The 20,554-nt window shown below is 40.0% G+C and overlaps 1 protein-coding gene across 2 annotated transcripts in view; it reads right to left on the bottom strand.

The window, feature by feature from the left end:
* Positions 1–14,700: 14,700 nt before the first annotated feature.
* Positions 14,701–20,554, bottom strand: part of AGTPBP1 (ATP/GTP binding protein 1) — a 172,293-nt gene continuing 166,439 nt past the window's right edge. For both annotated transcript variants that reach the window (XM_008056463.1, XM_021711566.1), the window contains exon 25: positions 14,701–15,440. In XM_008056463.1, coding sequence (XP_008054654.1) covers positions 15,263–15,440 — 178 coding nt within the window. In that variant the 3' untranslated portion in view covers positions 14,701–15,262. The remainder of the gene's footprint in view (positions 15,441–20,554) is intronic.

The raw sequence follows: 20,554 nt of genomic DNA, 5'->3' as shown, positions 1-20,554 counted from the left end.
AGGCAATCCACTCACCTCAGCCTCCCAAAGGCGCGGTATTACAGGCTGAGCCATCGAGCCCGGCTAATATTTTTTCTCTTTATTCCTTCTACCCCATCATCAAGGCTTCTTTTCACCTCCAAAATATTCCTCAAATCCCAAGCTTAGGCAACTCCAATCCTTTATAATAGGCAGTAAGCAAGACCACCTCACCTTTGCCCCAGAGGTTGATATTGTATTTATTATACTGATCAGCAAACAAATCTGCTCTCTGCTTGAGGAGGAGACACTGTCTCCACATGCCCAAGTGGTCACTACACAAACATCCTTGAAAAGACAGTCCAGAGCATGAGCTGTCAGTGCCTTTGCTTACATGGTGTGCAGGAGCAGAAAAGACATGTGGCAAATGCCTCCTGACATTTCTTTGAAAAGTGTGAAAATTAAGGAAAAAGTAAACCAATGTAGGAGATAGAGTGCATTAGGCTGCAAGTAATAGAAACCTCCACTAATAATAGCCTGAGCAGTCTGGACACGGTGGCTCATGCCTATAATCATCCCAGCACTTTGGAAGGCCAAGGCAGGAGGATTGCTTGAGCCTAGGAATTCAAGACCAGCCTAAGCAACACAGTGAGACCTTGTCCCTAGAAAAAATAAAAAAAATGAGCTGGGTGTCATGGCACACGTCTGTAGTCCTAGCTACCTGGGAGGCCGAGGTGGAAGGATCATCTGAGACCTGGAGGTGGAGGCTGTGGTGAATTGTGGTCACGCCACTGTACTCCAGCCTGAGCAATAGAGTAAGATCCTGACTCAGAGAGACAGAGAGAGTGAGAGAGAGAGAAAGAGAGAGAGAGAGAGACAGGGAGGGAAGGAGGAAGGAAGAAAATAGCTTGAGCAATAAAGTACAGAAGTCCAGAGCTGGTTTGGTGCCAATGTCAACGTCAGCAAGGACTCTTGCTGCTTCTGTTCCGTTGTCAACTTGTTTGCTGTTGGTCTTCACATTCTCAAGATGGATGCTACAACTCCAGGCATCACAGCCACTTTCAAATGAAGGAAGCAACAGTGCTCCTTATGTACTCCTCTCTTCTTATCAGGAAGAAATGTCTCCCAGAAGCTCTGCAGCAGCCTCCCTTGCATGGCTCATTGGCCAGAACCAGGTCACATGGTTACTCCTCTCTGCAGAGAGCCTGGGAAAGTATCTGGTAAAGGGGAAGAGGATGGCAGTGACGCACCTAGGTCAGGTATGGTCTGTCCTGGGATTTATGACCATCTTGAATAAAATAAGGATCCTTGGGGGACAGCAGAGAATGTCTGCTGCCCCATCACCTAAGAGCACTGCTGTACAGGGATATAGCATCTCACAGTGATTGCTGAAACTTAGCTCATTTCCAAGAGAAAAAGCAAACTTAGAAGCAGCTCCCAGCATCATGATGCACAGAGACAGGCTTTTCTGCTTCAGCCAGGGGCAAGTGCTTCGAATCCCTCCTCCCACCAAACCCTGTCAGGACACACTCACTCATACATACAGACACTCTCAGACACACTCACATACACACACACCCACTCACACATGCATACATACATGCTTACACACACATTTACACATGCACACACTCACACACCCTCACACACATATTCTCACTCTCACACACACACTCACACACACACACACTCTCTCACACATGCACACACACCACTTAAGAGATTGGCTAGAAACTTTCAGATCAGAAAAAAAAAATGACATGAAAATGGAACTATTTGTTCAAAGAGGCTGAATAAGAATAAGGACTTTTTTTTTTACAGACATGTAATTGTTCTCAAGGAATGTGACTGAGGCGGAGGAATACACATGACCCCAGATGCCCCGTGGAAGGTCTGAAGCGGGAAGTTAGTCCTGGCAGTGGCAAACTGTGCTGATCTTGGTATCGTTGAGACTCTGGAGAATCCCCCCAGAGCTGAAGACCCTCCTCCTCCCCAGCTCGCCTCCTACAACTCCACTAGGGACTCAATCAGCGTCCATGGATAGAGGCTAGATTCTGAAGACAAGAAAGAAGATTCCACACTCTGTAAAGGGGTGGCACAGCTCTTGGCTAGGAGCGTGGGGGCACTGGACAAGAGGGTCGTGGGCATAGGACCGGCACAGGAAATGAATCCGCAGCCCTGGAGCTGCCCTTAGAAGGCCCACACAGCAGAACCTGCCCCTTGTGCTGCCCCAAGAAGCGGGTGAGACAGGTCGAGGGCTCAAGTCCTGTTTTTCTCACCTCCCTTCCGGTCTCAATCTACAGGGCACACACACACTCTTCTGAAGGACTCTCGGCCAAATCCAAGGTACACCCTGTTGGGATGCAGTGTGTGGTTCTAGTGCTCCTCTGTCTATCTGCAACAGGCTGCCACTGGCCCTGGCCAGAGAGGCTGGGTCCAGTTGCTGAGAACTCCCAGTGGGCTTGTTGCCCAGGAACGCTATGGGCCAGGAGAAGAGGGAGTCAGACACAAACTCATGCCCAAGAAAGGGTGTTGAGACACAAACCTAAAAAGCCTAACTGAACAAAACGAGGATATCCACTCTCATCCCTCCTTTTCAACATCGTTTTGGAAGTCATAGCTAGAGCAATCAGACAAGAGAAGGAGATCAGGGGTATCCAAATAGGAAAAGAGGAAGTCAAGTTATCCCTCTTTGCAGACGACATGCACTGATAAAGGAGTTTGGCAAAGTCTCAGGGTATAAAATGTGCAAAAGACAGTCACATTTCTATACACTAACAATAAACAAACAGAAACCCAAATACAAAGCACAATCCCATTCACAATAGCCACAAATAAATCAAATACCTTGGCATCTTCCTAACCAGACACATGAAAGATCTTTAAAATGAAAACTACAAAACACTGCTCAAAGAAATCAAAGATGACACAAACAAATGGAAAAACATTCCATGTTCACGAATTTGAAGAATCTACAGATTTAACGCAATACCCATTAAATTACCAGCAGCAGTCTTCTCAGACCTGGAAACGACAATATAGGAATTCATATGGAAACATAAATGACCACAAGTAGCCAAAACAATACTCAGCCAAAAACAAAAAAACAAAAACAAAAAAAACAAAGCAGGATGTATCACACACCCAAAGCAGAAGGTATCACACTCCCAGACTTTAAACTTTATTATAAAGCTATAATAATCAAATCAGCCTGGCATTGACACAAGAACGGATATATAGACCAATGGAACACAACAGAGATTCCAGAAGCAAAATCTCAATTTCTCAACCAACTCATCTTCAACAAAGCCTCCACCACCAACCACTGGGGAGAGGAGAACCTATTCGGTAAATGGTGCTGGGAAAACTGGCTGACCACATGCAGAAGATTAAAACAAGACCTCTACCTATCACCATATACAAAAATCAACTCTAAATGGATCAAAGACCTAAATGTAAAACCTCAAACTATAAGAACCTTAGAAAATGCAGGAGACACCCTTATGGAAATTGGAACTGGCAACCAATTCCTGATCAAAACCCCAAGTGTCCATGCCGTAAGAGATAAGATAAACAAGTGGGACTTCATCAAACTGACAAGCTTCTGCAAAGACAAAGAAACCATTAAGAGAGCAGGGAGACAGCCCACAGACTATAAAAAAAAATTTGCCAACAGTATATCTGACAAAAGCCTAACATCTAGGATCTACGAGGAACTCAAATGTGCCAAAAGAAAAAGCAAACAGCCCCATTACAAAGTGGGTAAAAGATATGAATAGACACTTCTCATGAGCAGCCAACAGATACATGAAAAAATGCTCAGCCTCACTAGTCATCAAAGAAATGCAAATTCAAACCACAGTGAGATACTATCTAGCTCCAGTCAGGATGGCCATCATCAATAACTCAAAAAACAACAGATGCTGAAGAGGATGTAGAGAAAAGGGAACACTTCTACATTGTTGGTGGGAGTATAAGCTACTACAGCCTCTGTGGAAAACAGTGTGGCAATTCCTAAAAAATCTAAAAATCGACCTTCCATATGACCCCACAATCCCCTTACTGGGAATATACCCAGAGGAAATCAATCACTCTAAGAAAAAGATACCTGCATCCGTATGTTTATTGCGGCATTGTTCACAACAGCAAGAACGTGGAACCAACTGTGCTGCCCGTCGAAAGAGGACTGGATAAAAAAAATGTGTTACATATACATGATAGAATATTACACAGCCATAAAGAAGGACAAAATCATGAACTTCTCAGTAACCTGGATGAACTTAGAGTCTATGATACTGAACACTCTATCACAGAAACAAAGAACTGAGTATCACATATTCTCACTCATAAGTGAACCTTGATCAATTATCATAATACTATAATAAAAGGATTGGCAGTAGCGGGAATCTGCCGGGGGAGGGGACATACCTCATCAACAAGGGAACCTGCATAATGAACATTTGTATACCTACCCTGAATTGTACTCAACATCTTTATAATTAAAAACTTAAAAGTAAAAAAAAATAAGTATACCTTTATCTAATAATAAACCACATATACAATAAAAAGCATACTGCTATTGTTAAAAAATTACGATACTATTTATAATAGTAAAAAATGAAACACTTAGGCAAGAATATGACAAAATATAGAAAGGATAAATAACGCCAATAAAGTAAATCAAGAAAGATAGAAATAAATGTAGATACATAGATGCTCTTGGATTGAAAGTATCAACATAGAAAAAAATCAGTTCTCCTCAAATTGATATAGTAACTTAACATAATTCTTATCAAAATCCTAGCAGGTTTTTTTGTAGCTATTTACAAGATTACTTTAAAATCAATAAGGAAAGGTAAAGGAATAAGAATAGCTTGATTTTTAAAAGAAGACAGAAGAAAAGTGAACCAGTATAATTATAAGACATTTCATAACTACAGTAATGAAGACTATGTGGCATTGGCTAAGAGAAAGACAGATAGATCCATAGAACAGAACAGACAACATAGAAATAGAACTGCACACTTATACCCAACTGATTTTTTTTTTATAAAGGTACAAAAGCAATTCAATAGAGGAAAACAAAACGAAACAAAAAAACAAAATACAAAATGTACCGATATAACCGCAGAACAGTGATCAGACAACTAGTGTCACTGCGAAGCCCATTATCAAGTCCCATTTGCTCAGAGTTCTCATTTCACACAAGCTATCATCTTGCTGTTCTCTCAGGCCACCACTTAAAAGCCTCATTATTAGGCAGGAGGAGTACACATTGGGATGGGCAGAGCATTTGCAATTATATTTTAAGGTGCTTCCCAAGGCTCTACAGTCAGAGCTCTAAATGGAATGATGGACAATGTAATTGTCAACAGAATGTGAAACAAGTCTGCAGTCAGAGGCAGCGCTGCTCGTTTTGAAGGACATACAAGCAAAGCAGATACATCAGAAAGGAGCTGTTAGGGTGCCAGGCATGGTGGCTCATGCCTATAATCCCAGCACTCTGGGAGGCCGAGGTGAGAGGATTGCCTGAACACGCCAGTTCAAGATCAGCCTGGGCAACACAGCAAGATCCTGCCTCTACAAAAAATAAAATTAGCCAAGTATGGTGGTGTCCGCCCGTAGTCCCAACTACTTGGGGGACTGAGGCCGAAGGATTGCCTGAGCCCAGGGGGTCAAGGCTGCAGTGAGCTGTGATCATGCCACTAGACTCCAGCCTGGGTGACAGAGTGAGACCTGGATTCAAAACAAGAACAACAACAAAAGAAGCTGATAGGGGTTCAAGGAGCAGGGTCAGAAAGCTGAGTGACCTCAGGTAAGTCACTTAGCTTCTCTTGGACTGAGTTTCATCATCTAACAAAGGCAGCGGGACTTGATGACCTCCAAGTGCCCTTTTGGCACGAAAAGTTTCTATGAAGGGACAGAAACATTCTAAAATATTAAGTAAAATAAATGAAACTGAGCCACAGAGTCACACGGTTTATTGAGCTGTTATTTTGTGCTGAGCTTTGTGCCTGACAACCTGCAAATGTAATGAAATCCACACACCACCCCAAACAGCACCAGTGCCATTTTATAGACATAGAAACTCAGGTTCAGGGAGACCCAGTGGTTTGGCTGAATGGGAGATGAACTCAGGTCTGGAAAGTCCAACACCCAAGCTCTTTCCACTAAGCCCCTGTTTTATTTCTTTTAAGGCATCGAAGTGTTCATTATGCACAAGTCATACATTTTGCATTCTTATGTCACAACATTGTTATGACCTTTCCTTTTCAAGACTGCCCCTAGAGATTATCTAGATCAGGCTCCACTTACATAACAATACGACTCGCCAAGGCCACACAGGCCATGGACCCCTCCTGCTGACATTTCTGATGAAGGGCATCACTTATTTCCCAAGACTATGAGGACCCAGTTTCACCAGTGAATACAACCAAGGAAGGACATGGGTTTGATAAAAACACAGACTGAATTAGTCAGGTCCAAGAGCCTCCTGAGGTTGCCCTTCTAGTGGTTCCTTAACTAAAGTGTCTATAATTTCCACATAGTTTTAGGGACATTTAGGACCCAGAATAATAATAAGCTTATGGTGGGTATAACTGGAAGACTAGATCGTGCAGTGGCTGAACTGCTACCTGAATGCTATCATTGTTGCCAACAAGGAGGCATGTGATGGGTAACAGCACAGTAAACAGTTATCCCTAGGAAGTTAAATGTGATGGTATAGAGGCCATCATGCTGAAATCTCCAAACTTCAGGGCCCAGAGCTTGGACTGAAAGTGTACATTCCATTGACTTGCTGCCCGTCTTGGGGGGTGGGAGGTAAAATGAGGGGACCCACGTCTGTAAGACCATTCTTGAACCATATTAGCTATGAAGTGTGCTCCCTGGTCAGATATGTTGGCTCTAGAACAACAACTTTGTAAAACCCGTGATGGTAATAATTCTCAGTAGCTGCGTTTTTGCTTGACTTGAATAAGAATCAACTGATTTTCCAACATTAGCTCTGTCCAGTTTGCACATCTGTAGCATGGGACTAATACCTATAATAAGGTTGTTGTGAGGATTAAATAGGTATATATAAGGCACACAGACCAGTGCCCGTGACAGGGTGGGCGCCTTTCAAACACCAGCCTTTATCATCATCAACGCAAAAAATCACTCTTTCATTCACTCTAAGGACTGAACAGACTGGCGTGCTTTGCAGTGGTCTTACTAAAGGTTTTATAAGTTTGATGGGTTTCTCTGCAAAGATACAATGAAACTTCACATATCAAATTAACTAGAAGTAAAACCAGGTAGCGTCCCAGAGCTCTCCTCACTGTTTAGGATGCCTGTGCTCTTGGGTTTGGTGTACACATCCTAAGAATTCAGCATATCGGATGTCTTCCATAAGACAGGCATGAGTGGCTCATGGTCAAGATAGTTAGAGAAGCAGTTAGCCCCTTTCCAGGCCAGAACTAACTGCACTCACATCCCGAGAATGACACACCACTGAAGATGATACAAGTGAAGCTTAACCAATCAATGAATAAAAAATTCTCTCCAAAAGTTTGGCCAGATTGGGCATGGTGGCTTAAGCCTGTAATCCTAGCACTTTGGGAGGCCGAGGCAAGAGGACTGCCTGGGCCCAGGGGGTGAAGACCAGCCTGGACAACTTGGAGAAACCTTGTCTCTACAATAAATCAAAAAATTAGCTGGACAAGGTGGTGTGCACCTGCAGTTCCAGCTACTTGGAAGGTTGAGGTGGAAGGATCACCTGAGTCCAGGAGGCCGAGGCTGTGGTGGCCATGAGCGTGCCACTGCACTCCAGCCTGGGCAAAAGAGTAAGACTCCAGGTCAAAAGAAAAAAAAAAAAAGGTTGGCCAACAATTCTATCATAAACTAATAATTCTAACGAAGTTAGAATGTTTAGGTCACCTTGGTTTTTTTGTATTATAAAAAGGTTATATACTTTTAACTGAAATTGCAGCCAGAAAATAGAGAATTATGAACTTATTTCTATAGTGTATTTCTTTGCTGGTGCATTATAATAGTTAAAGTGATAAGATACAGAATAAACTACTTTCCAGTGAAAATATAAACTCTTTAAAGATAACGAAGCAAAAATTTATTTTAGACAAGTCTGTCAGAAAAAATGCACTTAGGTAAGGCGGTTAGACAACTGCCCCTACCATCACAGATAAGAAAGCGGCCTTCCCAAATCTTGAGAGAAACCAGAGAAGACAGATGGAGAAACACTTGTGCTAAACCATTAACTATTTTGTTAAACATAAAATAAAAAAGACTCAAGGGTCTCTTTCCTTTTAAAAATAAATATAAAATGGTTAGAAACACAAACCAGATGCACCGCCCTCCTCCCAATCACCCAGAAAATAGTGATTTGGAAAATACGAGAATCATTCCAGGGGCTAAAAAAAGAAAATGCTTCCATTGAGATCATTTTCCTGGAGCACCCAGGAGAGTGTTTAACATACACTAAATGTCTTATTGGTCCTAGCTCTCCTCACCCTCCTGAGGAACGCTGTGGCACGTGGTGACAAACAGCTGCATGTTTTTCCAATGCCACCAAACTAAGGATAGAAGGCTGGCTCACTTGCAGAGCCTGGCACAGGCCACAGACTGGCTGGATGCAGGTGGGAGCAGGGTAGTCAGCAGAGTGGCTGGGGTAAGTCATGTGGCCTCTCTGAGCCTTTATTCGCTCGCACTTAACATAGAAATGCTAATGATATCTGTTTATCAGTGTTTTGTGATGCTGAAACGAGTTAACTTTTAAGAAAGCACTTACTAAACTTTCAAGGGCTGCTCAAATGTTCTTTATGACTAGTGTGTGGAAGAAAAGGCAGGGATTTGCAGTTCCAGGCACAGATAGGCTAGAAATAGCTTGGAAATGAGTAAATGAATAATGCCAAGACTTCATCCCATTCTATTTGCTTATGCTAGAGAGTTCAAACTCCTATTCTCAGACATTGCAAAATTGGTCTAGTTGATGTAACTCAACAAAGGGATTTCTCATCCTCCCCAGCTGCCTCCCCTAGTCCATCTTGTTATCATGATGCACCAATAAAGACAAACTAAACTTCAGTGTTAATATTAACAACATTCGTGTCCTTCACTACTACTAGGGAGAACTTTCAAGATGCTGAAGAGTAAGCTCCTGGGACAGTATTATCTCCAAGCAAATCAATGGCAAGTCTCACCACTGGAGGTAATATTCTGAGTTTAGAGCAGCAAAGACAAAAATGTGGCTCACTTCTGGCCCAGCAAATTTTTCTGGTACACAGAAAATAAAAATTAGTTTGTTTGAGTGGACATCTATCTGTTGGCTTTACCTGCCCCGAGTGTCCCCTCAGGTAAAAGAACTCGCCTCTTCCTTTTAACTTCTCTTGGGACGTGTGCTTTGGGTGGAGTCGTTCCTTCTGGAATGGACACTACAGGTTGCTGGCTCTTCAGGTAAGTTTCAGGCATACCTGTGGAACAAACATACTGTTGCCAGTAAAATTCAATTCAAATGGCTTGAACAATGGTAAAGCATAAGCCCATATAATGACACAATTTGAGGTTTTCTATAAAGTTTGATACGGAGTTGAAATGAACCAAGGACCCAGTTTCTCTAAGTCTTGGCTCCTTCAATGTTGGCTAGCCTCAGGAACGACCTCCTCTCAGGGTTGTATGGTGGCCGCCAGCGGTTATAGCCTTCCTTGCCAAGGAAAGGGCTTGTTCTAGCATCGCCATCAAAATTCCTGATGTCCATCCTGCTTAGGCTGGCTTGGTTAATGAGCTCAGCCCAGCCCAATCTCTGGGGTCAGCAGACGGAATGTGCCAGATGGCTTGGCTCGGGGCATGTGCTCCATCCCCCTGTAGCTGCGGGGGAAGCTGGTGAGAGATCTGGAACCCTGATTAAGTAAAAGAGAGACAGGATACACAAGAGGCAGCCACACAAGTGCCCACTCCATCATGTGGAATTTCAGCACATGCGGTAGTAACAGTGGTTTCGTTTCTCTTATTTTTTCATTGCGTATGGCTCTTTAGGAGGGAGAGATAAGGTATGTATTGGCAAAGGTAGGTGTGCACTGGACATTAAATATAAATTATCCTTTAAAAGGGATATTTTCAGGTTTTTAAATTTCTTTTTATATGAAATGATATAATTTATTCACTCTATTTCAAGTGCCCCACATTCCCACAGAAAAAGAAAACATGAAATATCAAACATTTCTAAGAATAAATATGAGAAAACCAAGAGAAAAAAATCACATAGAAGATATAAAGTACAAATGGGAAATCATGAATATTTTCAAAGTCATGACACTGTAAATAGAGTATAAAATTTGACTTAATATTTAGTACTGAACATGAGAATAATCGATACCTGAAAACTCTTACTTAATTACATCTTCAGCTAGAGAAAAATTTACAGAAAAGCCTATATATTTTCAAAGGTGTCGACTTTATTAAAGTCTTTTCTGTTTGACTTTCAGTAACACACAGCTCTGCCTCTTACAATTTCTTCTTCACATATGCCATTCCTCAATGAGCTTTATGTGGTTTAAAAGTACATGACAACATTTGGAAGACCATGCACCATAATTACTCTGGCCCAACTTTTGCCTTGCTCGCCTCATGCTTCCTTGGCACTTTATCAGTGATGTCTTTGAGAGGGATTGTCCCACATCTGGTATTATAAACACTGACCTTTCTAAATATCTATAGCTAAATCTCTTTAGCCCTTGAAAGCCAGCTGGGTTTGCAAACGGCAGGGTACCATGAATCTATTTCCATGTCACAAGGGTTTGTGAGCATGTGTGTGTGCAAGTGCACATACATGAAGATCATTATAGGACTTGACAGTGCCAGCCATATTCTAGACTCAAAAATATCACTCTAGCTGTGTGTTGTCTGCAATTCCACTCGGGTTCAGGAACTGCACAGTTAGCAAACTCAAACTGAGAAAAAGTATATTCAATGCCCCTAATTACCAACTAAACTCCGAAGAAATCACAGGATTTAATAGAGGGTGCCAGGAGGTCAGAAAGAGTCTGCAATATAAACAAGGCTTGTGAGGCAGAGAGGGAGGAAAGAGTAGCCATGGGTCAAGTTACTGTTCATGGACTAGAAAGAGGAGGGCACTAAAAGCAGACTTCCATCTGCCCAGAATCAGCCCAATATAGGTAAGTCAAGTGCTTTGTCAATATCAGTAATGGTGGAAAACAACTGACATGTGACATTTCAAGGATTAACTCTCAACACATTTTCATAAAGAAAATGAAAGTTTCTTCTAGGCTTCCTTTTATATCACAGGACTTTGAATATACTTTATTCACAGAAATATTTACTTTATATTAATACTATCATCTTGTTGTATACAGTAGAATAGTGTTTTTAACTAAGATATTACTTCAGCAGGGTTTTCCTAATGAAAAGAACTAGAGTTTACATACAGCTGTTAATCTTTCACCAAAATAAAAGAAAAATTCACGAATTTTTAATTAATATTCTGTAATGATTAAAGTATGTATAGAAAAACAAGAAGATGTATAAGGATACACTTATAGTTTCATCATTATCATTTATTTCTGGATCATGCACAAAAACAATTCCATTAGTACATTTACTGTATTATCCATTTCAGTGCTTATACTAATATAGTCATTTTAACCTGGATATTTGAAATTTAGAAATACCATATTCATTGCTATAAGTGTACTATCTGAAGCAGAACTCTGGGTTACTTATTTGTAATTAGGATTCAGACAAATGTCCATGTTTCTAAATACCACACAAAAACTAACGAAAGTGACAGGGACTGATTATACGTCCTATATTCAAAAAAGTCTATGACAATAAAAAGTAATTGTGAACCACAGGTCTTTGCCTTCTACCCTGCCTGAACAAATTTCACACATTCAAGAAAGATCCTTCATCTTTTAAAAGTCCTCACTCCAAAAGAATGGCACCTCCTTTTGTGGTATTTCCAAGCATGAGGCTAGTTGTCAGGAGACCTAGACCAACACCCTAGGCTCTGCCCAAGTGATCTTATGTGATCTCTGTGCGGCTACTTCTTTGAGTCCACAAATTCATCTTACCTAAATTCTCCCCAACGCTAATGACCAGTTCATAGGTCCTATGAGTCTCAGGAAACTGTGATGCTGAAAGAGTGAATCAGATTATATTAGTGATTCTCAAAGCGTGGCCCTGCAGCATCACCACCTGGGAATTTATGAGAATGCAGACTCTTGGGCCCCACCCCGGGTCTACATAATCTGTGATCTGCATTTTGAGCAGATCTGCAGGAGATTCCGATGGACACTACAGCTTGAGAAACACTAAATTAAAGCAAAACTACATTTAAGAAATTCAGTGTTCCAAAGGCAAGGCAAATAAATCTAAACTCCATCATTAGACTCCAGTTTATTAGACCTCATCCCTGCTGAGTAAAACATTAATTTTCAGGACTATGGCACCAAAGGCAACTCAACCATTCTTTGAAACATCCTGAAAAAAATGAGGTCTGAGGTCACAAAGGTAATAATTAGGGCAATTTTAACTAATAATAGCCAATGGAACTCAGCTATACTCCTAATTAGGAAAGTTAGGATTCTAAATTTTTTTTTCCAAAGCTATTTATTATGAAAAAAATTATTTCCCAATGATAAAGAATTTCTCTTCAATTTTGTGAATATTTGATAGAAGACTTTGTGCAGGTTTGCAACATTTGCTAAAGAAAAATAATTAATATAAAATATTTTAACAATAGGCGGTTAGGTGTTTTTACACTGCTAACATAATAAATAAATGGAAATTTCCGAGTAATTCTGCACATGACAGTAACTATAGTTTCTCTTTACACATGACTATCTTGGTTTTTAATTTTTAATTTTATGAAAGTCAAGAAAAATTCATACACAGCCTGCTCTCTGTATCCATGGGTTCCACATTCACAGATTCAGCCAACCTCAGATGGAAACTATTCATAAATAAATAAATACATAATACAACAATTTAAAAAAATGCAAGTTTTAAAAACTGCCAGGCACAGTGGCACATGTCTGTAATCCCAGCTTCTTCAGAAGTTGAGACACGGAGACATGCTTAAGCCCAGGAATTTTTTTTTTTTTTTTTTTTTTGAGTTGGAGTCTCACTCAGTCGCCCAGACTGGAGTGCAGTGGCTGCTCCCGGCCACCGCAGCCTCGACCTGCTGGGCTCCAGCGATCCTTCAGCCTCAGCCTTCTGAGAAGCCAGAATTACAGGCATGCACTACCACGCCCAGCTGATTTTTAGATTTATTGTAGAGATGAGGTCTCGCTGCCCAGGCGGATCTCGAACCCGCGGGCTCAGGCAATCCACTCACCTCAGCCACCCAAAGGTGTGGGATTACAGGCTGAGCCAACAAGCCCGGCAAGCCCAGGAATTTTAGACCAGCCTGAGCAACATAGCAAGACCTCGTTTCTAAAAAACACAAAACCCGCGCAATACAGTGTAACAACTATTTACATAGCATTTACATTGTATTAGATGTTACAGAGATGACTTAAAATATAAGGAAGGATGTGCATATGTTAAATTCAAGTATTACTCCATTTTATATCAGGGACTTAAGCATCTGCAGATTTTGTCCATGGGGAATTCTGGAACCAATCCAAACATACCCAGGGACAACTGTATGGACATAATGACTCCATAATCTACTCTCTGAAAAAAATATAATTACAGTAAAATATGTAATTGTCACATAAATCACAAAATAAATGTTTATACTCATAAATAAATGATTAAATAAATAATAGCTGGCTAAATTATTCTGATCTCTCCTAAATTTGGTTACCGCACTAAGAAGACTGGTTTAACTTCATGGTCTATTAATCTGTATTCTCCGAGATTAGGAAGAATTAGGCTATTTAAAGAAAAAGACCACTTTTTCAATTACTCTATCCTATGTTTTTAAACATGGTTCCCAAGACACCAAAAAGAATCTACACTGTAAATAAAATGCCTCAAATGGCACAAAGAAATATCACTGATTTGCAAAATGCAAAAACCTGAAATATACCTCTATAATTTCTTTTCCATTGTAATAGGCTTTAAAAAATCTAGGAATAAGCGAGGAAGACATGTGCCCAAGCATAAGCACCTGAATCCTAGCAAGAATTTGCTAATGAGGTATCTTTGGGGGTTGTTTTACTACAATAGAAACTTAGTTCTTAAAGCACTTTATCCAAAGTCACTGGATTTATTTTATTTGAAGACAAAGTCATTCCTGTAGCAGGATGGTGATATCATAAATAAAATGAAAACTTAAACTCATGTGGATACCACTATGAGAAAGGGTTTAAATGCATTGCAATCATCTAAGACTCTGATAATACCAGTGTCGGCATGCCCTAAATAAACTCACTTCAGTAAGTCTAATACAGCACAGGTCACAAAATGCTAAGGAAGTTCAATATACAAATACACATTTAACACCATATCATATCCTCACTGCAGCTTTTAAACTTAACAGATGTCTGACCGCAGTGATAAACTTTAGGTGCCTCCATGAGATACAATTTTAGAAAAAAGAGTTGTTCAGATATATCTTTTATGATAGGTACAGGTATACCCACATCATAAGAGACTGAAGACAAGTCACTTAGACTTTTCAAATCAATGTGTTCAAATGTTGGATTTGTATAACATTCTCACAAAGTTCTTTCTATATACCAAATAATCTGTGCTGACTAAAAAGGATGATGAAATAAATGCAATCTTTAATACAGTTTTTATTTGTTATATTTTGTAAATGTAGAATGTAATGGTTTCAAGGCAAACTCTGGATTGTTTCAGTCATAACCCAACAGTGAACATGATTCTGAAGAACAATCTTATCTTCAATATCTACCTACCTCTAAACAAACACATTTATAGAAATCCATGTACATATATATTAGTTTTCAACAACTCAAGACTTTCAACAATGCTAGAATTTAGATTTCATATTCTGATACACTCCAAAATTATTCATTGGATGCAGGATATAGCCATAAGAAGATAAAAATTCATGCAATAATATTCAGGGTTTGTTTGTTTTTAAGTAAATCTGATATTTGCTAATTCAATGCTATATAAAGTGCACTGAATATCTAAAATAAAACAAGTGCCAATTTTATCATGAATTAGTAATATATTTATTGTCTTGACCCCCAACAGGACCAAGTTCTTTTTGAGTCAGCTCTCTATAAACTCATTTCTCTCAAATTTTCTGTGTAATAAAAACCAAGATATATCATTTCTTCTTTGAAGTTAACACGAGATGGCAGAGGACTCAAGATAGGTATGTTCTTGATAATTCAGAGTCAGAAAGTATTTCTTCTTGAGCAGAAGGCTCGTAATCTCCTGCATTTTCAGCCAGTTCAATATCTAACTCATCATTACTTTCTGCACTGTAGTCAACTTCTTCAAGGAATCGAGGTTCATCTTCTTCCAAAACATAAGTGGTAGGGCTGTAGTCAAAACATACAGAACATACAAGATTTCATTAGATTTTAAGATTCTGGTATAAGATTATGTCGCCACCCTGGATTCATTTTGATTTCAATCCAATATAAGCAGTTGCATTAACTTTAAAAATCTTAACCAAATGAATAAATTGAGAGATTTATAATAGGTGAAAACTCCTTGTATGGACAATAAGAGGTGAAATGCTAATTATTAATTATATTACAAGGATGCCAATATACACCCTACAATTAGACAGTTTTTTAAAAAATGAACTCTCTCATCAGGTTTCTTCTTTGAAAGGTTTCATCAATTTGCAGGTTGAGGTTTATTTTTGAAGTTCTATTTTAATTACTGTAAATCAGGCAACATGTAATTTCAATAGTCCGTATAAGAAACTGTGGGTATTTAACTGGCTCCTCAAGTACTGCACTGAACCACTTATTCTAAGTCTATAAAGTGATTAGCTGTCATAAAGCAGCCCATATACCCATCCCCACAGCTTCCGTAGGTCGAGAATAAAAATGAAAAACAAGTGAACACTCTACATCCAGATTAATTACTTTCTCTTGGGACACAGAATACAACATTTGCTTAAAAGCACTAAGTGCTTCTAAATATTTGATTAGGTAGGTTGTTTGGGATTAAGACAATCTTTCCACTAGTTTCTGAAACAAATTCTTTCCTTGAAAAAAAATCACATTATTCTGATTTTTCCCCATTTGTGAGACTGTCTACACATAAACACACACACACACACACACCATATCAAAGAAACATTTCAAACTCCCTAAGATAGTGACCAAAATTACCTTAATTTCACATATATTTTTTATATCCCATCTGCTTCCCAAAAGGATTTCTCATAGATGATGCAATTAAAAGGTATAAAATCAGACAATGAAAAGGGAAAAATAATCTGTTGAGATAAGCAGAGAAGAAGATGTCATTTGGCACCTAAAAAGAGAATTCCTACAACTGAGTATTAAATTTGGTTCAGATAACTGGGAGGCTAGAAGAGAAAAGTCAATGGATTATATGGCTTTAATTTTCCAGGAAGAAAAATAAGACTCATCTGGCAAGAGCACCCTTCTTCCTATAATTGCTTTAATTTCATTCATAAAAAAATGCATTGCATTATAAGACCCCTTGATCTAAGGTAACAAACCTTCCTCTGAAAAGCTCAGGGCCTGCACGTGATCGAGTATTCCTAATAAATCAAGCAGAATGGCTTGAAGGACTGTGTGAGACATCACAACATATGGAACACTTCCAAGAACAACTTCACAGTTTTTAATTATGTAACTCAAATATTTAGTATGAATTTGTTAGGACTTTAGAAAAACAAAAGTTAGATTACAAGGAAAAATTATTTGGCCTTTAAAATGACTGTTATCTTTCTTTTGAAATACAATTATTCATTCCTCCTCCTTGACTTTGTATTTCAGATTCTCAGAAGTGTCCCAGGTGATTCTTAGAATAAATGAAAAACTGAAAAAAGAAGAGGGAAAGAGAAGTGAAAAAAGACAAGCCTTCTCTTGCCACATTTGCGCATTTTCCTCATGGAGACTGTTGTCACAAGAAGAAATGATCGCGGTGGAAATGTCGGGAGGAGATTGACGTGCTGGGAAACCCTGCACTGCGCTGTGTAGCAGCTGGGAACCAACAGGACTAAACGGGCTGGTTCTGGAGAAGTGGGCGGTAGCCAGAGTCGCCTGACAGGTAAGAAGAACACACAGTGCAGGTGGTGGCTGGGTGGGCAGGCATCTGCGGATAGCAAAATTCCTCCTTCCCCCATCTGAAAAGTCTTGGCATATATGAAACTGGCTGCAGGGAGCCCAGCCACTGCACTGGGGTCAGAGCTGGGAAGTTTTGCACAGGAAGCTGAATATTAAAAAGTTAATCAATTTGAGCCAAAATAAAGAGTTTACAGAAAAATCCTAGTCTTGTAAGCTTGTAAGTCAGTGAGAAAACAGAATGAGAGAAGTATGACTTAAGGACATGAAACAAGCCCTGGATTGAGCTCCTAGACAGCAAGGAAACTTTGGCAAGGTGTGCACTTTTAAGACAAAGCAGCACAACCTGGAAGGTAAGCTCCTGGAAAACAAGAAGCCTCACAAGGAATGTTCAGGGCTGTGGATCCAGAAAGTAATTTGATCCTGTCAGCCCTTGATCTTGGCTCATTCATCATGCTGACTGTGACATCAACCCCATTCATGCCCTGGCATCAGCCCTAAGAGTACAGAATTGGTCCACTCCTCTTAATCCATTCCTGAAATTCACACTGGCCCTAACATTTGACCTCAGTTTCTCCAGGTCCTAATAAAATGATGTTCCTAGCTGCAGCTCCACCAAGGGTTACACCACACGTGAAGTATACAGAGTACATCGAGGCAGCTGTGACAGACCCGCCGGTGCCAGGGTAGGCAAGTAGTAGAGTTGGGTTTGCAAAGAAGACGAGGAAGTTGGTAGTGGGGAGAGATACACACGTATGTGTGAGAGAGCAAGACAAAGAGAGAGCGAGACAGAGAAACACACACAGAGAGAGGGAAAGGGAGAGGCAGAGGGAGAAGGGAAGGGGAGGGGCAGGGGGAGAGGGCTATCAGTGGATCCAGAGAATATTGAGATGGGGGAAAAAAAGGCAGAGGTGACAACCCCCAACACTCCACTGAACCCAGTTTTCATCCCGTTATTCCAAAGACCAATTTTTCAGTCCACTTTTCAGCTCTCTCTGCGGCACTTAATTGTGATGAAAATTCTGATGGCCCTCTATTCGGATCTGCTTAATTTCTTTCTGTCCCTTCTCAATGGGGACCATGTGCTCCTCATCCTCTGTGTTCCTCAAAAACAAACACTGTATTTATAAAAATGCTCTCCTGACCCTCAGCTCTTTCTTATATACATGCCCTTTTGAGTGAGGGCCTCTATTTTATCTGTATTCTGATCATTTCCAAATTCAAACATCTAGCCCCAATGTTTCCATTGAACTGCTCCTGTGCATGCATGGACTTGCCATCTCACATGACCTCAAATGCAGTGTGCAAATGCACTGTCCTCCACACCAAGCATGCTCCTCTTCTGGTCTTCGCTGTATCATTCACTGGTGTGTCACATAAACCACATTTTCCGCAGGTGAGCCCTGCCACTCAGTCTCCTGATCACTCCCTACCTCACACTTGACATCCCACCTTCTTCTCCAATCACACCTATTTCTTTTGAAATGCAGCTCAGGCTCATCTTCGGACATTCTTCTTTAAAGCCCATCTTGGAATAAATGCCCTTTCTCTATAGTATTCCCTCTGCACCCTGCACAAAGTCTATCTGATCACATACGTATGCAGTTGAAACCACTCATTTGTGTGCCCGCCTTCTCAGGACTAAATCACAAGCACCTGAAGCTCAGGAGCTGTGACTAACCCATCTGAGTACCTTCTATCAGCTCCCAGAAGGGCATGACACATTACAGGTACCTTAATATGCATCTGCTGAACTCCTTATGATAAGCCTTGAGGTTGATACGAACATCAATTTTTACATTACCCTATCCCACTGGTTTTACTTTAGTGAAAAAAACTTTAAGGAACAAGACAAATCACAGAAATTCATCTTGCTTTTTTTCGGGGGGGGGAGGTAAAGATGGGGGTCTCACCATGTTGTCCAGGCTGGTCTCAAACTCTTGGGCTTAAGCAATTTTCCCGACTTGGTCTCCCAAAGTGCTGGGATTACAGATGTGAGCCACTGTGCCTGGCCCTAATCTTGATGTTATTAACAATTCCAACATATGTTTTGAACACTAGGAAGTGCCTTTATTCACGTTATCTCTATCTCACGTGAGTTTCATAATAAACTTCACTTAAAAGAATTCAGGATACCTCACCCTAGAGCTATAAAATAATCCCTTTACAGCATACATGGGTTCAAATATTCTTGGGACCATAAGAAAGTCAGATCAGCATTTAATTACATCCTGCACAACTGCTTTGTTTTAACGCCATGACCTCCTTGTTCCCTTCATTTTCTTCACATAAGTTTACTCCCTATTTCTGCTTCATTCTCCAACAGCTGCCCTATGTACACCTGCTTTAACATCCTTCTATTCTGAATTTTAATTCAGGATGAAGGTGACTAAGCCAAAAATAATTCAGTAAGAAATATTTCATTCTAAAGAGAATAGCATTTTAGTCCAAAAGCAAATTTTAAAAAAAATCCTGTTTGTGCTACTTCAAGACAATATCAGAACCTTCTTCCAAAGAGCCTTCTCACAGGATAAATGCATTAAAACCGTCTTATGTATGATATCAATATGATGCAGAAAAGGTTTATATTTCAAACTCATTTATAACGAAAATATTTAAAAAAACTGCTTCAGAAAGTTTTCTGGCTACTTCCATGTCAGACTATTAAAGCGTTGGCACAAAACTAAATCTAAAAAATCCACCCTCTCCCTCAATTATGCCATCTGCTTCCATGACAGCAGACTTGCCATCCAAGACATCAGGATGTAGGTCTTCAGCTCCATTACCAGACAAGCACGACGGAAACAAAACACTTCCAACTGTGGAGCTGGAAATTCTGAGTTTGTGCCTCTGTTCTATTAACCAGCTGTATGACCAGAGTAAGTCACATACATTCTCTAAGGTTTTCTCAGGGTAAAGCAGAATTAACAATATCAGTCGTAAGTATCTCACAAAGTTGTTCAGCTCAAATTAGGTAATTAAAGTAAAAGCATTTATAAACCATTATGCTGCAAAAATATAAAATTTTATTATGGCAATAATAAAACCTACCTTGTTAAAGAAAACAGTAAATCCATCTTTCCCAATTCCTAAAGAGTTCAGGCAATGGCCTGTCCTAAGCCAATAGGATTAAAAATACTCCCTCCACTTTTGCAACTTAGAATCTTCTATTATCTCTGCATTCATACAGGTTTGAGAATAACCTACCTGTTTTAGGGTAGCACAATAAGATATCATGGGGGAAAACTTCTGAAACTAATGCACAAGCAGAAAAACAGTCTGTTGCTCAAATTATCAACAATCTGTAAAAATGCCAATTATTTCTGATTTTCTCCTGTTAAAAACATCAGATTTAGGGTGAACTTTCTATCTGCACAAATACT

The sequence above is a fragment of the Carlito syrichta genome, unplaced genomic scaffold (genome assembly GCF_000164805.1).
Source record: "Carlito syrichta isolate Samal-C Ts95f unplaced genomic scaffold, Tarsius_syrichta-2.0.1 Scaffold302371, whole genome shotgun sequence".
In the NCBI taxonomy this organism is placed as follows: domain Eukaryota; kingdom Metazoa; phylum Chordata; class Mammalia; order Primates; family Tarsiidae; genus Carlito; species Carlito syrichta.
The sequence above is the reverse complement of the archived record's forward strand: the minus strand, read 5'-3'. Positions and strand labels throughout refer to the sequence as shown.